The sequence below is a fragment of the Aricia agestis genome, chromosome 8, assembly GCF_905147365.1.
Source record: "Aricia agestis chromosome 8, ilAriAges1.1, whole genome shotgun sequence".
NCBI classification, from domain to species: domain Eukaryota; kingdom Metazoa; phylum Arthropoda; class Insecta; order Lepidoptera; family Lycaenidae; genus Aricia; species Aricia agestis.
This window is the reverse complement of record NC_056413.1, coordinates 8,240,781-8,263,398: the sequence shown is the minus strand read 5'-3', so window position 1 is coordinate 8,263,398 and position 22,618 is coordinate 8,240,781. Positions and strand designations below refer to the sequence as shown.

Below are 22,618 nucleotides of genomic sequence, written 5' to 3'. Positions count from 1 at the left end.
ATATGGTAGTGATGATGATGATGATGATGATGAATGTAATTTGCATAGTAGCATATGGTTCCTGTTCTTAAAACAACGCCGAAACTCCCAAACTTATGTATCTATAAAGAATCAGGAGTTCTCTCAGCACCTTCCGAACCACGGTATACCAGGTATATCTCGGTGCAAAATCTTACTTGTTGGTAGCATATGCTTAGAATACTTCTCACGAAACCGAAGTCACCACACGTTTCCCTATAAGTTTTGAGGAGTTCCCTCGATTACTTATGGATCCTTCATCAGATCACCACTTTTGTGAATATAAAAATCGGGTAACATACGGCGGAGTAATCGTTGAATATAAGAAAACGAACATAACACCTCCCCCATTTTGAAAGTCGGTTAAAATTGTAGCCTATGTGTTATTCTGATGTATAAGCTATATTATTGTAAAGTTTCATTAAAATCCGTTCAGTAGTTTTTGCGTAAAAGAGTAACAAACATCCATACATCCACACATCCATACATCCAAACAAACTTTCGCCTTTATAATATTAGTAGGATGTAGCCTATAATATATTATCACGCTAAGACCAATAGAAGCGGAGCACCAATGAAGAATGTTTCAAAATCGGGTGATTTTTCCTATTGTGCTGCGTAAACGATAAAAGTTTCGCAAAAATTGGCAGAATTTTCTTTATTTACCCATGAATTAGTTACCCTCTCGGGTCTGTGGCTGTTTGGTTGTTCGTTTTGTTCGGTGTTGCTATGTGTCTGTGCGGATGATTTTCTTGCTCTCTGTATTCGATGCCTATCCCTATCCTGGCTGAGGCGAGCCTCACGCTCTACAGATGATTCTCTTTCTCTCTGTATTCGATTTCTCTCACTATTCTGGCTAAGGCGAGCCTCACGCTCTACAGACGATTCTCTTTCTCTCTGTATTCGATTTCTATCACTATTCTGGCTGAGGCGAGCCTCACGCTCTACAGACGATTCTCTTTCTCTCTGTATCCGAATTCTATCATTTTTCCGACTGAGGCGAGCCTCATGCTCTACAGACGATTCTCTTTCTCTCTGTATCCGAATTCTATCATTTTTCGACTGAGGCGAGCCTCACGCTCTACAGACGATTCTCTTTCTCTCTGTATCCGATTTCTATCACTATTCTGGCTGAGGCGAGTCTCACGTTCCGTTGACGATTCTTCATCTCTTGCTGAACGTGCTCTTTTGGCATTCACTGTACTACGACCTATGTTCGAACGACGACGTCTTCCAGGCATGATCGTATAGTAATACCCACAAAGCAACAAATATCCCAATCGCAAAGCAAAAACAAAAGTCCGTTTTTCTAACCAAGTCAAATATATTTTTATCGACAATTCAGAAACCAAAGAACCAGAAACAATGAATATCTGAAAGAAAGCGCTGTGGTTGCTCCTCTGCGTTACCGTCTGCACAACCACACAATGACGAAATACACTATCTACTACAATAACATAAGCCCGAAGCTTATGGGAGCCCCCGGCCGCGCCGGTTCCGCCGTAACCGCTATGTCCCTCGGCCGCCGCCGCGCGACATATTTTTTGATTCCGCGTAAGTTTATACGTTTGAAAACTTCTAAAGTATTGATCGAAATTGTATAGTGTAAAAGACAATTATAATCTACATTTAATGTCTTAGCTTCCAAACATGTTTATTTGGATAAGGGTTAATGTTGTAAATTGTTAAAATCGCTTCGTAAATAAGCCATTATTTTTCGTAAAAAGTAAAGAACAAAAATGGCTATTGTGAGTTATCCCTAAGAAATAGACATATACCATCGCGGACTTTTTTGTTTACCTTATTAAGGTGTACAATACTGTAGTACATTATTTTGATCTATCGCGTAGGGTTTAGCCAGCGTTTGCAATATAAACGCAAAAAAATGAATTTATTTACGACATAACATTAGAAACCTCTAAAATTATCAGTGTTTCTCTACCATATTATGCATATGTTATACATATAAACCTTCCTCTTGAAACACTCAATCTATTAAAAAAAACCGCATCAAAATCCGTTGAGTAGTTTTAAAGATCTAAGCATACATACACACACACATACATACAGACAGCGGAAAGCGACTTTGTTTTATACTATTTAGAGATATATATATATATATATATATATATATATATATATATATATATATATATATATATATATATATATATATATATATATATATATATATATATATATATATATATATATATATATATATATATATATATATATATATATATATATATATATATATATATATATATACAAGAATTGCTCGTTTAAAGGTATAAGATAAATAAATGAACGTTTTATTGATTAATTCAACTGTGATGTACAGTTTTTCAAATTATTCTCACATGGCAGTCAGACTCTACAATCTAATTATATGTAACGAGCTTTTACCCGCGGCTTCGCTCGCGTTAAGAAGTGTTATTATATACAAACTTCATCCCCTATTTAAACCCCTTGGGGGTGGAATTGCTGAAAATCCTTTCTTAGCGGATGCCTACGTCATGTCATCTACCTGCATGCCAAATTTCAGCCCGATCGGTCCAGTGCTCTGGGCTGTGCGTTGATAGATCACTATGTCAGTCAGTCACCTTTGAGTTTTATATAATATATAGATAAATTATATTGTTTTACGTGGAAATGTCCTGGATATTGTAGATTTAAGCCACAGGTAGTTTTGATAGAGGCACCTCGCAAGAAAATTTCTCACAGTATCTTATCAATATTTACACATATAGTTACTACATAGGTATCTATTAACTAATTAATAATGATTTCAATTTTCTTTTGCTGTAAGTCAGACAAATCTACGGAAAATGGTTAGTTTAGGTTACAATATGAATATTTTTTATTGTTGAGTTGTTAATAAGTAGTTATAATCCGACCTATCAAATCAGTAAAATAACAAATCTTTAATTGCGATAAAATTAAAAGATTGCCACACATATTAATACTGTATCTGTAATGAAATCTCTAATATTATTATGATAATGATAAGTATATAAGAGATACATAAATATAATTAATTAGGTTGGGTTGCACCAGAGGCGTGGTTAAAGTTAAAGTTATGGTTATAGTTAAATATGGCGTCCTTTAGCTATAACTTTAACCTTAACTTTAACCGGAGAAATTCACAGATGTCTGTAGCGTTTATTTTTTTTATTGAAGCTACAGGTAACGGGATTGAGGGTATAAAAAATTTAATTATCCGTAAAAATCGTTAGGAAAAATATAACACTGTAAAACATAGTAAATTTTCAGATATACGTATGAGCGGAGGTTAAATATGGCATCCTTGGACGCCATATTTAACTTTAACCAAAGATTTGACATTTTGCACTGTAGTTAAAGTTATAGTTTAAGTTAGTTGGTGCAACCCAACCTTAATAATTTACTAATGAGACACCCGGCAACGATGTTTTTACAAACAAATGCATACGTAAATTACATATTAATAATTACGAGTTTTACGTTGAATTTGCCTTACAAGAAAGTGCCTACTACTCATACTAGCAAAGTTGCTATTGAATCAGACATAATATAATTGATATTTATATATTTTATTAAATTATTATGTTTGTGTAATTAAGCACTCCTTGCGTTTGCTCACGGGCGATTAAATCCCAGACCTTTGAAAGACTTACGTAGGGTAGGGCCCAAGCCAACTCACAGAGGCCCCGTTAGTTAGTTACACTATAGGTAGGTACTTACACAGTTTCTAAATGTAATATGCGTTGACACTATCCGACGACTATGGTGGTGAGGTACTGCTAGTGGACTGGGTAACTGGGACTATGGAAGGACTATGGCGTCTGCCGATACAACGTGGTAACATGTATATTGTATCATAAAGTTGGCAGACGGTGACTCGCCAACTCTTTGGATGGGCGGTGGGCCCCTCAAAATGGCCGCATGTAGCACCGAGGGCCGAGGCGGCAACATTTACAGAGCACCTTGAGGCAGGAGAAGTGTTGCTGGACTTTAAACGCTGATCATATTTTGCACCATTATTATAATTATATTATGAACAAACTAATCAGTCCCGTTGTATCGAGCGCTCGCACATGTGTGCGAGCGCTCGATACAACGGGACTGCTTAGTGAATACTCGTAGTACTTAATCTTACGTGAATAGTAGTTCCAAAACGTGTGCAGAAGGTAATTTCTCTGTTGTTAGCGTGGCTACACATATAGCCACATCAATTCACAGTATACTTTATACGTGGGAGAGCCATGCTTCGGCGCGAATGGGCCGGCTCGACCGGAGAAATACCACGTTCTCACAGAAAACCGGCGTGAAACAGCGCTTGCGCTGTGTTTCGCCGAGTGAGGGAGTTTATCGGAGGCCCAATCCCCTACCCTATTCCCTTCCCTACCCTCCCCTACCCCTTAAAAGGCCGGCAACGCACCCGCAGCTCTTCTGATGCTGCGACTGTCCATGGGCGACGGAAGTTGCTTTCCATCAGGTGACCCGTTTGCTCGTTTGCCCCCTTATTTCATAAAAATAAAAATAAAAAGAACTAATCCGTTTCACACCGAATTCGCAGACGATTCATCATTCATACCAGTCAATGAAAACGCATCATTGATTTTTCATTATTACCACAGACTAAAGCCATTATTAAAAGTTTTATTGAAAGCGTTTTAGTGCAGTTTAATTGAATTAAACCATCAAAAGAACAACAATAGCCTGAGCTCCATGGATTGATCCTTGACACATTTTAGCGGATTACCAAATTAATCAGTATGGTCTTATCTCAGTTCCATATTGAGTAAGGCATTGTGTGGAAAGGCGCCCTCGTTGTGAATCACCGCCATATGTTATGGTACATTTGAATTTTATGGTCCCTAAAACCTTTCAGGGACCATAGAACTTTATAGTTGGAAGTTAAATATGTGAGGATTTAACCCAAAACAAAAGAAGAAGAGCTCATTATCTATAGAGTTAATGAACAAGTAAAATATATTATTATTTCAAGAGGTTTAAGGAAGCTAGACTATCCATACGAGTACTAATGTCTAATACATGAGTGTTGAATGTTGATGAGAATAATATTATGTACCTATATCTGTCTGTCTGTCATATCTTTTGGTCTTCACATTAAAATACTGAACGAAGTTTGGTGTTTGGTTTGGAAACACTTTTAAAGATTATAATATAGTCCCAAGAAAGGACACTTGATTGTTTTCGTCACGGGAAATTATTTATCTCGCACCCACTTGATACAGCATCTTAAGTCTTAATTCGTGTCTAGGGAGTTATCAACCTGATTTCGAATCGAAATTCGAGGTATAAAAATCGGCCAAGTGCGAGTCGGACTCGCGCACTAAGGGTTCCGTACCGATACAGAGCAAAAATAGGCTAAAAATTGTGTTTTTTGTATGGGAGCCCCCTTTAATTTTTATTTTATTGTAATATTATGATTAAAATATATTAAAGTACAATAACAATAGAATGTGTGAAAAATTCAAGTGCCTACCTCTTGCCATTATTGATATAGAGCGAAAAAGGCCGAAAAAATCACGTTTATTGTATGGGAGCCCCCCTTAAATATTAATTTTATTTTGTTTTCAGTATTTTTTGTAATAGCGGCAACAGATATACACAATCTGTGAAAATTTCAGAAGTGTAGCTATAGCGGTTCTTGAGATACTGCCTGGAGGTAGACAGACGGACAGACAGACGGACAGGCAGACGGGCAGACAACGAAGTCTTAGTAATACAGTCCCGTTTTTACCCTTTGGGTGCGGAACCCTAAAAATCGGGCTCGGCAATGTTTTGTGACTCATGAAATCTGTACACACTCTGGCTACTGACGCCAGTAAATCATTGAGATTTATAGTTATTTTAGGCATGTTTTAAACGCGAGTATTAGTTTTTACACAATGAACAATCAAGAGCTTGTTCGGATAGGCGGAATACAGATTGATTTTTATCGTTTTAAATGGGCATCGTTTAAATAGAGCGTGACGAAAAGGAAGCTGCGGGAATGAGGAGCTATCAATTTTACAAGAAAGACGTGATAGACACGTCATGCCTATCGCATGCGTAACGAGTCATGTTTGATGTTACCAATGGCAATCGGTAGCCAACATACAGTAATCTGTGTAGCCCATGAACTCTACCAATAAATCGACGTGTCTTGTCTTCTTAAAAATAATTAGAGCAGATGTTGCGGAGCCCTAAAAGCTAATGCAGTAGGTACAAAAGCGTAGCGTGCCTTTCTATGAATGTCCTCTTGGATGAGGCCGTCAATATGAGTCCGAACATGAAACCTCCACTTTGGGTTCATATGGAGCTCGGCCCCTATAGAATCCAGGTGATGCTGCAGCAGCATCATGCAAATATTTACTGTTTACGTCTTACTGGTTGTCGCAATTAAAATGAGCCCAAACACGAAACCTATGCTCTAAGTTGGTGAGGAGTTGGCTATTGATTACCAGATGATGCTGCAGCGCCATGTCAACTTTCCATTAATGTGTATATATATTTATAAATGTCACGAACTAGAATGCAAAATATAAAGCCCACCAAACGACTGCAAGTTGCTAATCGGCCCTTCACGAACCAGATGAACGAGAAGAACGAACGAAAGAGAAATGATTTTTCAGCACTGAGCAGGCTGATGATGATGAACTATAGCTAAGAAGACTCTCGATCATGTCAGCTTTTAAACAAAAAAAAACTAGATCAAAATCGGTCCACTCGTTTGGATGCTACAGCCAGACAGACAGACAGACACGTCAAACTTATAACACCCCTCTTTTTTGTGGGGGGTTAATAAAAGGAAAAAGGTAATAGCAACATTAGGTAAAACCGACGTATTGCGATGTTAATAATCACGGAATGATGATGATAATGTATCTTTTCAAGTTGATTTCATTTGAAAATTATGGCGTAGCTAGCAACAGGAATGTGATAATATCTTTCGCACCATGTCTGTTCTCTGGCGCCCTAGCCATTTCTATTTTTATCGGATTCGTGACTAAACCCTACAGGCTACAGCTACGTGAATATATTAGGAACTAGCTGTTGCCCGCAACTTCGTCCGCGTGAATGTATGTTATTAAAATAGAGATTTACAAAATTGAACAACCATCTACGACTATTTTATTTGGATCTACATTACACACGAAATTTTTAATGCACCACGAAAATAAAGGAAATTGTAGTTCTGTACTAAGTTTAGCTAAATTAATATTGCAATTTGTTGAGTCAGACTGTTGCCAATAATAATTATGACAAAAACGCTTGAAGGCACGGATTAAGTTCCTGCTGTCCACGATCACCGTAGTATGCGACATCAGATTTACACTGTAAGTTGTCTAGCATTGTAGTTCTTTCGTCTTGGCAGAAAAAAATCTCCCAGAGAACATGATTCAAACATACTGCCTTCGGTCGTACATATTCTACTATTTCTACCTATGTGCTCGACCGATGCTAGTAACTTAGATCCGTAAAGATTGACTTTAAAATTTCCATGGCTGGTAACGAATTGAGATACGCAGTGGTCAATATCCATCCAGGGTTTGGATAAGCGTTTACGAATATTAGGAAAAGTTTTAAAGATCGACCTTTGCTAGAATTGGTAATCACTTTGGCTGTCGTTGTAAATTTCGAGGAGTTTCTTCAATTCCATTACTTATCAAGTCACCGTTTTTAGGGTTCTGTACCCAAAGGGTAAAAACGGGACCCCATTACTATAAGACTTCGTTGTCTGTCCTTCTGTCTATCTCCAGGCTGTATCTCAAGAACCGTTATAGCTAGAGTTCTGAAATTTTTACAGATTGTGTATATCTGTTGCCGCTATAATAACAAATACTGAAAACAAAATAAAATCAATATTTAAGGGGGGCTCCCATACAACAAACATGATTTTTTTGGCCTTTTTTGCTCGATACCAATAATTACAACAGGCAGGCAGTTGAAATTTTCACAGAATTTAAATGTATGTGTAATTTAATAATTAATAATAAAATTGGAATATAATTAAAATTTAAGTGGGGCTCCCATACAAAAACACAACTTTTGGCCTATTTTTCCTCTATAACGGTACGGAACCATTCGTGCGTGAGTCCGACTCGCACTTGGACGATTTTTTTGTAAATATGGTAAGTATCAAATTCGGGCAATCTATTTTTTTTTTATTTTTTTTATTTTTGTATGTTCAACGATTACTACGTTTGTGAACCGATTTTCAATTTTTTTTACACGAAGAGATATAACTATGTATAAGAGTGTTTTCTTTTCAGGGTTCCGTACCCAAAGGGTAAAAACGGGACCCTATTACTGAGACTTCGATGTCTGTCCGTCTGTCTGTCCATCTGTCCTTCCATCTGTCTGTCCGTCTGTCTGTCTGTCTCCAGGCTGTAACTCGAGAACCGCTATAGCTAGACTTCTGAATTTTTCACAAATTATGTATTTCTGGTACCGCTATAACAACAAATACTAAAAACAAAATAAATTTAATATTTAAGGGGGACTCCCCTACAACAAACGTTATTTTTTTGGTCTCTTTGGCTCGTTATCCATAATGGCAACATATTATAGGCACTTGAAATTTTCACACAATCCTCAATTATATGTGTACTTTAATATTAAATAGTAAAAATTAAAATAAAATAGGTAATTAAGGGGGGCGGGCTCCCATAAAAAACACAATTTTTTCCCTATTTGCACCCTATAACGGTACGGAACCCTTCGTGTGCGAGCCCGACTCGCACTTGACCGATTATTTATCATAACTATTACAAGGATGTAAGGAAACAATATTTTACGGGTTAAATAACTACATACTTTAAAATATAATTGCTTGTTTGTTTAATTTTGACATTATTGATTGGTTGTGGCAATCTTAAAAACTGATCTGACAGTAGGTCCCCAGGCGGGCGCTCTCAGCCAAAACTGAAGACATCTTTATGGAAAATTATGGAAATGTCCATTGTCCACAGAGTCATTGATCTGAAAGGATGCAACTGAACTTGTAAAATGCGGCACGGACCATTAATTTCTGTTGAACATATTGGACATGTCAATACAGCGCTCACCTCTTTAGAACTCCGTAGGTATTTAATAACTAACAGATTTGATCTAGTTCAGTACAGGCGGTGATCTCCCACACATTGTACGCCGAAATTGAACGAGATTCTTAAATTGCATTTTTAACGAACGAGCTTTTTCGAATTTGGAATTAATTAAAAACATAATATTTTATATTCGGCCAGTTTTAACAATGTGGTAAATGTGGAGAATATAAAGAGTCGCGCGTTAGAATAAAGTTTTAAGGATGTGGAGAAATGTTTTATACTCTTGTGCAGTTTATTATTTTTTTGTATTAGTTTTAACTGCGCCTGCAAATTCATATTGTAAGTTATCCTTTTAATTAATTTTGTTAACCATTTAATTATTTTTTCTTAACACAACTGCAATGATAATAATTTAAACGGTATACTCCTAATTATTATTAAATCAATTATGTTTTATATACAAGTAACAAGTTCATAATATTATAAATGCGAACACATATTATTTATCTTTTACCTTATCATGGTTAAATTAAACGGCTGAACCGGTTTTGATGAAAAAATTACATGGGATTGTGTAATAAGTTTTACCTATGAGAATTGAGATTGAGATCTTGAATGGGATGGGATCGTGTAGTAAAATAGGTTTTATCTTTAAACATTTTAACGCCCTATCTAGAGTTAGATAGCATCATGTAAGAATAATTGGCCAAGTGCGAGTCGGACTCGCGCACGAAGGGTTCCGTACCATTATAGAGAAAATTAGGCCAAAAATTGTGTTTTTTGTATGGGAGAGCGGTTTAGGCGTGAAGAGGTAACAGACAGACAGACAGATTGACAGACAGATAGACAGACAGACACACTTTCGCAATTATAATATTAGTAATAATAATATTGACTAAGCTTCAATTGTGGTCAATGCTCTGTTGGATTTCATCACCCATAACAAAATTATACCCAGTCGTAGAGGCTTTAGTGACCGGTGTCGATTCTTTCAATGATCATCTAACGCCTACATTTAAACTTTCAGCGCGCGGGCCCCAGTACATAGTGAACGCACCGAAACACCCTTACATCGAGGTGAAGAATTCCACGTACCACGGCGCCGGGCCGCGGGAGGAGGCGCGCGCCATGTGCTCCGTGCGGACGCAGGAGGTCAACGCCACCGCCAACGCCACCATCACGCGCCGTCTGCATGGAGTCGTCACCTCCAGTGAGTACTAGTAGCTCCTATAGAGTTAATAGAATCAGGCGTTACTACAGGGAAAGGAAGGAGGTGCTGTAACGCAAACCTATGCGTACACTTATTTACTAACAGGTTGAGGTTTATTTCGCGGAATATTGCTAAAAATAATAACATACTAAATTTTGAGCTCGTATACCTAGAGCTAAATGGCAAAATGTAGCACCTAAATGAGGTTTTTATTTCTACATAAAGCTGACATTAGCCTCAAGCTGGCTCACGACGGGGGCATGCTATCTCCTCGACCCGTGTCTCTTGAAAAGCCGTACCTCTGAAAGTAGAGTAGGTACTTACAACGGGCTTACTTATATAGGATGTAACAAAACTAAGTGATAACTGATAATATAAATACTTTCCGGTGTGTGTGGGTTCCCTGTATAGACTTCGCTGTGAAAGAACCAGAGCTGGGAGAGGAAAGTTTTTTGTGATTTGTATGGGCAAACTCCCTGGCAGCGTCATGAATTTTCCATATTAAGGAGTGAGCACACTGAGACGGGCCGTGCCGGGGCTCAGCGTGCCGGGGCGCATCGCAAAAATCCGCCTCCATATAATTCGTTTAGAAGCGGATGCGCGTATCGCAGACTGTGCCGGGGCGCATCGGCGCGGATTTTTGCTTGGCGGATTTTCGTCAATGCGACACGGCCCGACAAGACCAGCTGCGCCCCGGCAAGACCCGCTGCGCCCCGGCAACAGTGTGCTACAGCAAGCGGCGCGCGGATGTGATGCGATGCGGCCCGGCAAGCCTCGGCTCGAAATCCGTCCATGCATTGCGCGCCGACCCGCCCCGGACCGCCCCGGCACGCCCCGGCACAGTGAGCGTTAAAATCCGTAAATGCGATGCGACCCGGCCCGGCAATAGTGTGCTATAGCGCATTTTGCGCTGCGCTGAGCCCCGATCCGCCCCGGCACGCGCCGATAAACTGTGCTACGCGCACAGTTAAAAAGTTTAAAAAAAGTTTTGTTACATCATACTTATATTATGGTATGGTATAAATAAATAAATACTTAAATAAATTATTAAGCCCGTAGTAACTACTCTACTTTCAGAGGTACGGCTTTTCAAGGGTCATGGGTCGATGAGAAGTAAATACTCCTGTTAGGTGCTACGACGCCAGTCTAGCTGGGCGGTCGCAGCGTTGAATATTTGGCCAATCTAATAATTTCGCCGCAAACTAGGTTCATTGCCATCAGTACTTAACTTTTGTATGGGCAAATTCATTCCCTGGGGGCACCGCTGGGGCGCTTCAGCGCTGCTACTTCTACATTGAACACATACACATCCTAAATAGTATTATGATTTTGTTTTGTTACACCTGTATTTGTAACTTAAGAAGTCGACTTCTGTAGAACTCACGTGTTCTAAATTTCTGTAATAAATAGAGCTTAAAATTATGTCGTTAGCTGGGACATCTTTCGCAATACTCAGCTCATACAACAATAAACTATTTGTGCGCTTTTAGTCAAGCGTTCGGTGTGTCAAGGCATGCCAATAATAAACGGCAGATGTTTGGAAACCAATCGTAGGAAATCGGTTAAGAAATTAATTAGCGAGCAGCTAAATGAACGGTATTCATAGGTTACCCGTTGTTGTGTAATCAATTAACTTGGATTTGTATCATACTTATAATGTACCGAATGTACCTATGTAGGTACTAACACAGAATATATATTTGGTACTACCTAGTGGCCAGTGAGTCACTATGGAGTAAAGTGGTGGAAGTACGGGTATGTAGGAAAAAAATAATCGCTCAAGTGCAAATCGGACTCGCGCACGAAGGGTTCCGTTCCAATGTAGAGCAAAAATTGACCAAAAAATGTGTTTTTTGTATGGGAGCCATCTTAAATTTTTATTTTATTTTAATATTATTATTAACTTTTAAAATGGACATATAATTAAGGCCTTTGTAAAAATATCGAGTGCCTACCTGTTGCCATTATTTATATCAAGCAAAAAAGGTAAAAAAAAATCACGTTTAGGTATTGTATGGGAGCCCCCTTATATATAAATTTTATCTTGTTTTCATGGTTCCGTACCCAAAGGGTAAAAACGGGACCCTATTACTAAGACTTCGATGTCTGTCTGTCTCCAGGCTGTAACTCAAGAACAGTAATAGCATAGGCCATAGAGAATTGAAATTTTCACAGATTATGTATTTCTGTTGCTGCTATAACAACAAATACTAAAAACAAAATAAAATATCAAGGGGGGCTCCCATACAACAAACGTGATTTTTTGGCCTTTTTTGCTCGTAATCAATAATGGCAACTGCTAGGCACTTGAATTTTGTATAAAGTCCTTAGTTATACTACACACACTGGCAAAATTAGCGGAACATAGGTAAAAAGGGCCAAAACTTGAACTCAAGTGGGTCGGGCTGTCTGAAAGCCTTTTTTATAGCTTCTAAGCTCATTCAAGAAATAAAATATTGAACAAAACTGGCAAGTTGACAGGTTTTTATAGCAATTATGCCCTAATAAGTGTTTTTCGATTATTGACGTTGTAAGTGTTCCTGATAAGAATGGCGTTTTAGCGGGGTGTAAGGTATGCTCAGCTCATTTGATTGTTTGGTTTTTGGAAGAACACATTGCTTAGATACAAAATTAGTGATTTCCCAGAAACTGCGACAGCTAGAGCTGTAACCACGATAGAGAAAGGTCACACCTACCGTTCGGTCAGTCAGGCCTTAGGTGTGTCGGCTTCCGTGGTTCATCGTAACTTTCAACGCTTCAGAGAGACTGGATCTTACGTTCGGAGACGAGAACAAGGCAGATATCGGGTGACAATGGTCCAGGATGACCATTTTGTAAGGAAACAAAACTTAAGAAATCGACCTCAAACTGCTATGCAGACACGAAATCTGTCGGAACAGGTCCAAGATGAACGTGTAAGCGATTGTACAGTAAGAAGAAATACTCAAAGAAGTTAAATTAAACCCAAAAGTGCCAGCAAGGGCACCAAAACTTGAGACAGGACACCGAAGAGCCAGGCTAAGATTTGCGCGTGAACATCAAAATTAGACAAGTGAGTGAAATCTTGTGCTGTACAGTGATGGGAGCAAATTCTATGTACATTGTATTGACAGGCGATAAAGAATGTGGATAGATCATAAGGAAAGCTACAGGCCATCAAACTTACCGGAAACAGTGGCCTATGATGCAGGCTTCGTAATGGTTTGGAGTTGCATATGATTTGGAGCCCGCATGGAGCTGATGATTATAGATGATGGTACTTTGACAGTACAGGGCTATAGCACCGACATCCTGGAACGGCATGGTGTGCCTTTTACATAGTTTTAGGTAGTAATTTCAATTTTATGTGCGTCCATAGAGTAAGAAAATCGGACATTATTACCTAAACGATGCTGGCGTAGCCCAGGTGGAGAGGCAAGCGTGGTCTACGGATGTGGATCCGATTGAAGACGTGTGGCACATCAATGGGTGAACGGTACGAGTTAAAACTCCAGCTCCAAAATGTGTCCAGGACCTCGAGTTGGCGCTACTGGAGGAGTAGGAGAATATCCCACAGGAAATGATTGACAATTAAAATGCAAGCATGGAATGGTGTATCCAGGCCCTCTTGAGATCCATAGAAGGCATTACACGCTTTTAACATGGCATTTCTTTAATAAAAATGGAGAATTTATCTTAAAAACTTACTACTGAAATTTCAAAGATTTTCTTAATTTTTTTATTTTTGCTGATTTTTTTCTATTTTTCACGTTTTTATGCCCTAAATTTATATAAAATTTATTTCTTAATAATCAATTAGTAAATAAATATATAAAAAGCATTGAACAATTAAAAAAAAATGAAAATTTTGTTAAGTTCCTCTAATTTTGCCGGTGTGTTTATGTCTACTTTAATAATTAATAATAATATTTAAATAAAATATTTATTTAAGGGGCCGGCTGCCATACAAAATCACAATTTTTTGGCCTATTTTTCCTCTATAACGGTACGGAACCCTTTAAGCGCGAGTCCGACTCGCACTTGGCCGATTATTAGTACCTATTTGTTGTTATAGCGGCAACATGATATACGTTATAGATAGACGGACAGATGCATATAAGACGCCATTCATGGGCGTACCCAGGTTCTGGGCCAGGGGGGGGGCAAATTACTTAGGTTCTGGGACAGGGGGGGGGGGGGGCAAATTACGCAGATTCTGGGCCAGGGGGGGGCAAATCAGATTTTTTATAAGCTAGGTGTTTATAAAGAAAAAATAATAATAATTTTTAGTTGTAATAATATTGTATTGCAAACAAATGGCAAAAATACGTTTTATTATTTTTATTTTTTATAGATGAAAGTACTAGATAATAATATACTTAGTAGGGACGTCAACATGATCCAGGGGGGGCAGCTGCCCCCCCTGCCCCCCCCTCGGTACGCCCATGACGCCATTGACTCATTTCATTAACTTAGTCATGTCCGATTTTGGGGATTTCTAAAATACTGTGAGATGGACAGACGGACAGATATCGAAGTCTCAGTAATAGGGTCACGTTTTTACCCTTTGGGTTCGGAACCCTTAAAACAATAGAAGAAATATCTAATTAGGAGCAGAGGTAGGATCTCTACGAACAATTTCTCTCACTTCTTATAGAATATCAAAAGATGTTGGAGGGAATGTCACCTCTGTAATTTGCTTACGGGTCGGTATTGTACCAATTTTACAAATTTTATTTATTACAAAAATATATATTTACAATTTTAGGAAAGGGAGGGAATAGGGGAGGGTAGGGAAGGGAATAGGGTAGGGGATTGGGCCTCCGGTAAACTCACTCACTCGGCGAAACACAGCGCAAGCGCTGTTTCACGCCAGTTTTCTGTGAGAACGTGGTATTTCTCCGGTCGAGCCGGCCCATTCGTGCCGAAGCATGGCTCTCCCACGTATAATAGAACTTAATAGAATTTCCAAGAATGCGCCATCGAATGATTAGTAATCAACCTTCTATTTTTTTATTTACTGACGACCTCCGTGGCTCAATGGTTAGAGTGTGTGGCAACTCAAGCCGGGGGTCGCGGGTTCGAATCCCGCCGACGGAACAAAAAGTTTTTCAATGTTCCTGGGTCATGGATGTGTATTAAATATGTGTATGATATAATAAAAATCTTAAATATATGTATAGTATAAAAGTATTAAATATATTTCCGTTGTCTGGTACCTGTAACACAAGTCCTTTAGGTACTTAGCACGGGGCCAGACTGACGTGGTGTGAAGCGTCCATAGATATTATTATTATTATTATTACTTGTCGCTCTCTTTGACTCGCGCACAAATATATTTTATTTTCACATGTGATAGCAATATTTTGACGAGCAAATAAAAGAGGCAAGTAGCATCTACGGCCGAATTCTTACAGTTCATACGAATGCAAATATATTTGTATTTTATGTAGTTAAAAAAATCTATTACAGGGGAACTCCACAACGCGATCCAAAGGCTGGAGGTTGTAATCTACGGGCAGATGCAACAACTATGGCAGAGTCTAGACGCACTGCGCACGCACATGAGCACGCAGCGTGCGTCGCGCGCGTCATACCCCGACCGCCGCAGCGTGTCCTTCCGATATGTGCCCAATAAGTGAAAACTTATTACCATTAAAGATTTTTACTAACATGTTTGCGTTCAATTTTTTGACCTACTCATAAATTATAAGATTTTTCTTGTGACTACCCCCAATATTTTGTTTCGATTCTTGTGAATTGACAAATTGATAGAGTAGCCTATTTGTTTTAAACTACCTATTTTTTTTTTTACCCAACCACTGAAGATTTTTCTAGTGACTACCCTCATTTATTTGTTTATTTTTTAATGAATTGCAAAAAATAATAGGTGTAGCCCATTTGATTTGCCTCAGTACCAGAAGCACAAAACTAAGTGATAATAATTAGTACTTTAGGGTGTGTAGGTATGTGTTCCTTGACGTGTGAAAGCAGCAGCGCTGAAAGACCAAATTTTTTTTACACTTTTGTATGGAAAAACTCGTGACCATGGGGCGCTTGCCCATACAAATCACAAAAAAATAAAAAAAAATATATAATTGTAATTTTGACTAAACGATCATGCATGCATGACAGCACGTAACGCATGTCATGCTGCATAGCGCGCGTAATTTTCATTGCAGCATGTTACTTATATACTTGAAAAACAAAAACATAATTTGGTAATAAATTTAATTTATTAACAATTAGTACATCGCATCACCTATTTCATATTAAAAAAATCATCAAAATTTTGTTTCCTTCGACAAAATATTAATTTAATAGTACAAATAATATCAACACGAAGAGCTAGCGATAACAAGAAAGAGTTAGTTACAAAAGATAGACATTACTATTATTAATAAATATTAATTATAATGCATTCAATATAATTTTACATTCAACTTGCCTTATCAGATTGCTTAATTATTTCACTAAGTTAGTAACACATACTTATTATGTATCAGATAATTTGGACGGAGTTGTTAATACATACTGTTGTGAAGTTTGAGTGGACTATTATTTTGGAAACAGAGTAACTACAACTTCACGACAGAATTGGAATGTGTTTTTTAATTCATCAAATAAAAAAAATGTAAGTACAAATTCGATACTTATTATTTATATTCATTTGTTGCCTGCCTTTAAATGGGCATATTTGATTATATAAAAATGTTAATACGACTACATAATACGTTTTATAACATTATAAAAATACTTACGACATGAAACAAAACCATAACATAAACGTAATAAGCGTTTCATGTTTAATATCTTATGGCATTCTGCTTTTGAGTTTGGGGCTAAAAGACTAGTATAAATAAAAAAGTTAGGCTTCGATAATTTTGGTTCAAAAGTAGGGCTTGAAAAATATATTAGAGACCTATTTACTGCATTTCAACCACTTAACAAGAAACAAATCCGAGTTTTGTACAAAATTTTGATGTGGTTATAAGTACTAGATGTGTTTCTTGCTAGGTTTTTGAACTGGGAAATATTAGAGGTATGAAATATTTTGGTCTCTAATTTAAAATTTGATTACAATTTGTTTTACTTTCTAGCAAAAATTTACATTTATTTTCTAACTTTTATTATTATACTTTATTACTTTTGTATTTCCTGACATTTTAATGGTGATTAAACATAACATACACTTAAGATAAACACTTACGAAAACCATTTTAATATTGTAATCTTATCTTAAAATTTAGGTAGCAATACATAATAATTTAAAACGTTATAAATTTATGTAACAAATCAACAAACAACAATTTTCTTAAATATTACAAACGGTTTCCGACAGTTTTTGTTATAAAAAAGTACTGCACTTATGCCAGACTGGGCTGAAATTAACCCTGAATCAAATAAGTTGCTCTCTCACCACTGTCGTAAACGCGTCGTTTACGCTTGATAGCAATAACCCAGAGTTGCGTAAGGCCTAAGTGTAACTGATACTTAATCAACATTAAAATGTGTACAACGTATACGCATTTGTTTGCGTGCAAACTTTTTGCGTGTGAGCGTACATGCACGCATTTTGCGTACAAGTACGCACGAATGCGTCTATGTGGCGGTGGCCTGCAGGTAACGGCGCAGCTCCTCCTGCGTGTCGAAGATCATGACGGGGAAGGGCGAGCCGGGCACGTGACGACCGGCCCATCTCACTTCGACACGGTAGTCGCCAGGTTCGGTGGGTGAAAACTAAAATAATGACAATTTAAATCTCTGTGCGATAAAACCACAGTACAAACCGGAAAACTTACGAATGAATTATGAGTTACGCTCGAGTAACACAACACACAACATACATATTATGTTAAGGTCCTATTATGACATTTTAAGTTTTGAATAATATATAATGTTATTATAATTAACAATATTTAAAAGCAAGTATGTTATACAATTTGCAGTATATATTATTAACATTGGTTACTTTATACTAAACAATGGACTAATATATTCTGAATAGGCGATTCGTCACATCAGAAGATTCCTATTTATTTTCACTTTTATAAGTATAAAGCCATACCTTGCAAACAATAGTGCGATCCTTCTGGCTCTCACGTTGCATCTCAACTCGGAAGGCGCCTTTCGGTCCGCGCACGCGCACCGTCAGCTGGCCGGCGCCGGCGCCGCGCGTGTCGCACGTGAACCGCGACTGGAACGTGGCTAGCACGCCCGCCTCCACACCAGGACCGTATACACGGACCTGTATATTGTTTAGATAGCTATAGTGTAAGTCAGTAAAATCTGCGTCTGTTAGGTTTGCCCATGGAAAAGAGATTTATTGATAGCTTAACTTTAATTTAATGAAGAGTTTTCCAAGAAATATATCGAGCTTATGTCAATATCTATATTAAATTAAAGTAGTAATTACTAAATCTCACTGAGTGCAGCCGCAATATGGACGCACCAAATGTGTGATGTTATTTAAAATTGGAAACGAAATTTGGTACAAATAAGAATAAGTTAGAATTTACGTTTTCCTCCTCCTAGCACGGATAGGCTATACGCCAAGAAGTATCGTTACCTTGGAGGGGTCAGGCGCGCCGGCGACTTTGAGCACGAAGGGCGAGCCGGGTACGTGTTCCCCGGCGAACTGTACGCTGAGGACGTGCCGCCCCGCCTCCGCCGGCTTCACGCCCAACGTGAACGTGCCGTCGCCGTGCTCGTACAGCTCGCAGTACGCCACCTACGACGAGGCATATTATTATGTGTTTAACTAAATAGCGTATGAACATTGAACATCTTACAGTAGAGAAACTTAGTTGTGTCTTCGAAATCAAACTTAATAGTCGCAGTCCTGTCCACTCAAAGCCGGCGTGCGATAGTACCATAAAGATAATATACCTAGCGGAATAGAGCAACAATCACGAGCTGTCAAACGAAACCAAAATTGGTTTTCATCTGTGTGAAAAATAATATGTGCACGTATACACTTACACAAGCATTATTGAACATGAATTCTATGAGATTAAATTGTCAACGTGCGGCACGTGCCGACTGCACATATAAAAAAGAATGCTGCTGTCATGTATTGTGATACATGACAGCAGCACTCTTTTTTATATGTCCAGTCGTCGCTTTCTCTCGTCTCTTTTTACCACGCAGTGTTACTGATAGTGACATCTCTCTTGCTCAGGCCTTGGTTTCTCTATTCCGCTAGGTATATTAACTTTATGGATAGTATGGATTTGTAGAGGCTTCGGGAACATTAAGATATCCGTGTCTTCGGCAAAAATTGCTTTTCAGCAGTTCTTACAAATAATTTTCGATAGCACCATTACAAATACGTATAAGTAAGAAAACTCAAGTTCACTGCTCACTCCTCAGTAGAAACTATATCACCCAAGCTACTGATCTGTTTCATTAGTCGAATAAGTATTTTATTTTAAGGTTGTCTGGCAGAAACTGCTGTTAGCAGTAAGACCGCCTATTTGTACATAGTTTTCCTTTATTGTGTTTTTAAGTTTAAGTTTAGTTTTAAGTTGTACAAATAAAGTATTTTCTATTCTATTCTAAGTAAGAAAAATTTTCAAGGTTCCGTACCCAGAGGGTAAAAACGATAAAAAAAATTGCATATAAGGATACAGAAGATTAGTAAAATAAATTACCTTATTAGGCCCCGTGCAGTGCGCAGTCAATTCGCCAGGGCCGGCGCGGCGCGTGTCGATCCACGAGCGTATGTCGCGGCCGACCACGCCCCCCGTCAGTCCCGAGCCGGAGCAGACCACGCGCGACGCGTCGCCGCTCTCCGAACCCGCCGCCACTTTCACAGTGAGCGGACAGCCTGAAAAAGTAGCTTGATTAGCATGTAACAGCTAAGGTTGGGTTGCACCAGATGCGTGGTTAAAGTTATGGTTATAGTTAAGGCAAATTTAACTTTAACCTTAACTTTGACCGGAGAAATTGACAGATGATAGCTGGTCCGACAAGGTTATAAATGAACGTGGGCGGGGGCGCTGCTGGTAAAGGAGAACTGTCAAAAATGGCGTTTTTGTATGACAGCGTTAGTTCGTTTTTTCGCCACGTGCATTTAAAGCCTTGTCCAGCTCTATGGTTGTGGTTAAATATGGCGTCCATTTTTAAATTTAACCAAAGATTTGACATTTTTCATTGTAGTTAAAGTTATAGTTAAAGTTACAGTTATAGTTAAAGTTAGTTGGTGCAACCCAACGTTAGTCACTATGCTATATGGCTGTTTAATTTAGGATTTACAAGGTTGCGGATATCCAAAGGCGACGATAATTAATATAATAGAGAGAGATAAAAAATTTAATTAAAGCCATTCAAGAAATTATAGTCTGTCAAGAAAGTGAAGAAATGAAAAAGTGGCAACATCGCAGTGTTATCCCTTTCAAATCAATCTAATCTACAAAAGGGATGACACTACGATGTTGCCACTTTTTAATTTCTTCACTTTCTTGACGGACTATACTATTAGTTATTGAAGCAGTCATAAAGTCTATTTAAAAATGAAATCACTACCTTTAACAAGGCGTCCCGCCCACAGCACGCTAAGTAGATGATCGCCAGGCCGGCGCGGCGTGTACGTCGCGCGCCACAGCCCGCTCGCGGCGGCTGTCAACGCCACACCCAGTATTTCACCACCCGGCGCTCGGATTGTCGCCTCGGGCGCACCGGGTCCGGCGCCACTACCGTCTATAAATAATGAAAACTAATTTAGCTGCGAACTATTACAACTTATACCTTATTGTTACTTCACGTACGAATAGAAAGGTTTGCTTTTTAAAATCTTTATGTTAGTATTATATTCAAGACTAAATATTTACTACTTTGCAGTATAAACAGTAATGCAGTAAACTCTTGAAATGAAACTCGCACAATACAGAGACAAGTTTTACGCGCGTGCATTAAGATATTGCATTGTATTTCTATTACAGTTTACAAGTTATCTGAAACCACTTTCGCTGTAGACGTGTTGTTGGCATGATCTTTTATATTATACTTTTACGTACTGCATTTTGCCTGCGTACTGTTACACCTCTAATTTGTTAGGTGTTTAGCTGACTAGACCTCAAGTCTTGTCGTCTTGTCAGCACTATTGTTCTAGTATATTAGGTCCCCAGCGGTTAGACCTCCAGTCTTCAATTCGCCGTCTCACTGGAGGAACCTCTCTTCATTTATTACCATATCTTTCGTAAAGTTAAATCTCCTCGTTTGTATTCTAATTTCTAAATCTTTTTGAAGTGAAATAAGTGTGTTAGTAAAAACCTTTTTTTAACTCTAAATTCAAGGCCCCGTGTACCAACAGTACGTGTTACGTACCGATGGTAAAGTTGGCGGGCGTGTGCGGCGCGGCGTGCGCGAGGCCGCGTCCCGCCAGCGTCACTCTGTCCGCGGCGCCGGCGGGTGCCAGCAGCGCTCGCCGCGGCGCACCCGCAACTAGCGCGCCGTTGTACGTCAACTCCACCTCTGCCTCGCCCGTATTGTCACCTCCTTCAGGCGCAGCTAACGTCACTACTGCGCGCCCGGACACTGTCTCCACACCTGGCAAATAAATACGTCTTTATTGTAAAATTTTACTTTGTTTGACTAGGCTTTTTGACGTATTATAAAATTGCATCAGTTACTAACTAGTAATTCTACTCAGTTTTTGTAATTGTTAAGTTGGAAATAAACATTTATTTATTTATTTATTTATTTATCAGTAGTTTGGACTTTGGAGGCTCAGACCCTGAGGTAGGAAAATAGTTAAGTGAAGCTTTTGCAGACAAACATATACCTACAAACATGTATTTTTTCGAATTCCTTCTATTATGTAAGTATATTGTTTAGTTTTTTTTTATAAAGCTTCAATTCGTTTTGTGTAAGTATATTGCAAGAATATATAAGTCAAATATATTCTTTAGACTTACGTTGATGTCTGCCAGCTAGCAAGCACTCTAGCGTGCCGGGCCCCGCGTTGCTTGTGTCGAGCACTAGTTTCGACGGCGCCCGCACGCGCCCGGCGTTGTCCGCCCCCCAACCGCCTACTGGCACTATAGCTGACGTGTCTATCACCTGGAAATATTTTAAATTATGTTATTGTGGCACAACGTAAAATATTTGAACAATAATTGCTGGATCACTGACATAACCACAGGTAATCTGTATATTTACAAATTCCAATATCCTTATCAACCCATCGATCCCCAAGCGGTACCCGGCTGTCGCATAACAATAATTGAAAATCAATTGTGTCTGCGATCCCACGATCGAGGTATTAAGTTCTAGTAACCTACTAAATGGTATACATTATTATATACCATTTCTACTAAATGGTATATAGTAATGTTAGTAGAACTTAATAACATTACATACATAGGTG

The 22,618-nt window shown here is 38.5% G+C and overlaps 2 protein-coding genes across 4 annotated transcripts in view; one reads left to right on the top strand and one right to left on the bottom strand.

Moving 5' to 3' along the window:
* The first annotated feature begins 241 nt into the window (after positions 1-241).
* On the top strand, positions 242-15,921 carry LOC121729812. 2 transcript variants are annotated; one of them, XM_042118443.1, is made up of 5 exons: positions 242-250; positions 6,232-6,234; positions 9,312-9,398; positions 10,087-10,269; positions 15,721-15,921. In XM_042118443.1, the coding sequence occupies exons 3-5, from the start codon at positions 9,320-9,322 to the stop codon at positions 15,888-15,890; spliced, it is 432 nt and encodes a 143-aa protein (XP_041974377.1). In that variant the 5' UTR covers positions 242-250; positions 6,232-6,234; positions 9,312-9,319; the 3' UTR covers positions 15,891-15,921. The 2 variants fall into 2 exon arrangements, with proteins under 2 accessions (XP_041974377.1, XP_041974376.1); XM_042118442.1 differs by lacking the exons at positions 242-250; positions 6,232-6,234 and having other exon boundaries at positions 9,152-9,398.
* Positions 15,922-16,572: 651 nt separating this feature from the next.
* The window catches only part of LOC121729811 (filamin-C), a 149,398-nt gene continuing 143,352 nt past the window's right edge, over positions 16,573-22,618 (bottom strand). For both annotated transcript variants that reach the window (XM_042118440.1, XM_042118441.1), the window contains 7 exons: positions 22,167-22,311; positions 21,577-21,798; positions 20,776-20,949; positions 19,902-20,077; positions 18,818-18,979; positions 18,317-18,496; positions 16,573-17,988 (listed from right to left, as the gene is read on the bottom strand). In XM_042118440.1, the coding sequence (XP_041974374.1) occupies positions 17,851-17,988; positions 18,317-18,496; positions 18,818-18,979; positions 19,902-20,077; positions 20,776-20,949; positions 21,577-21,798; positions 22,167-22,311 (1,197 nt within the window). In that variant the 3' untranslated portion in view covers positions 16,573-17,850. The remainder of the gene's footprint in view (positions 17,989-18,316; positions 18,497-18,817; positions 18,980-19,901; positions 20,078-20,775; positions 20,950-21,576; positions 21,799-22,166; positions 22,312-22,618) is intronic.

Coding starts and splice junctions, on each gene's coding strand:
- LOC121729812 (XM_042118443.1), top strand. CDS start 9,320: ATGTGGAGAAATGTTTTATACTCTTGTGCAGTTTATTATTTTTTTGTA. Junction 9,399..10,086: donor TGCGCCTGCAAATTCATATT/GTAAGTTATCCT, acceptor TTAAACTTTCAG/CGCGCGGGCCCCAGTACATA. Junction 10,270..15,720: donor GCATGGAGTCGTCACCTCCA/GTGAGTACTAGT, acceptor AATCTATTACAG/GGGAACTCCACAACGCGATC.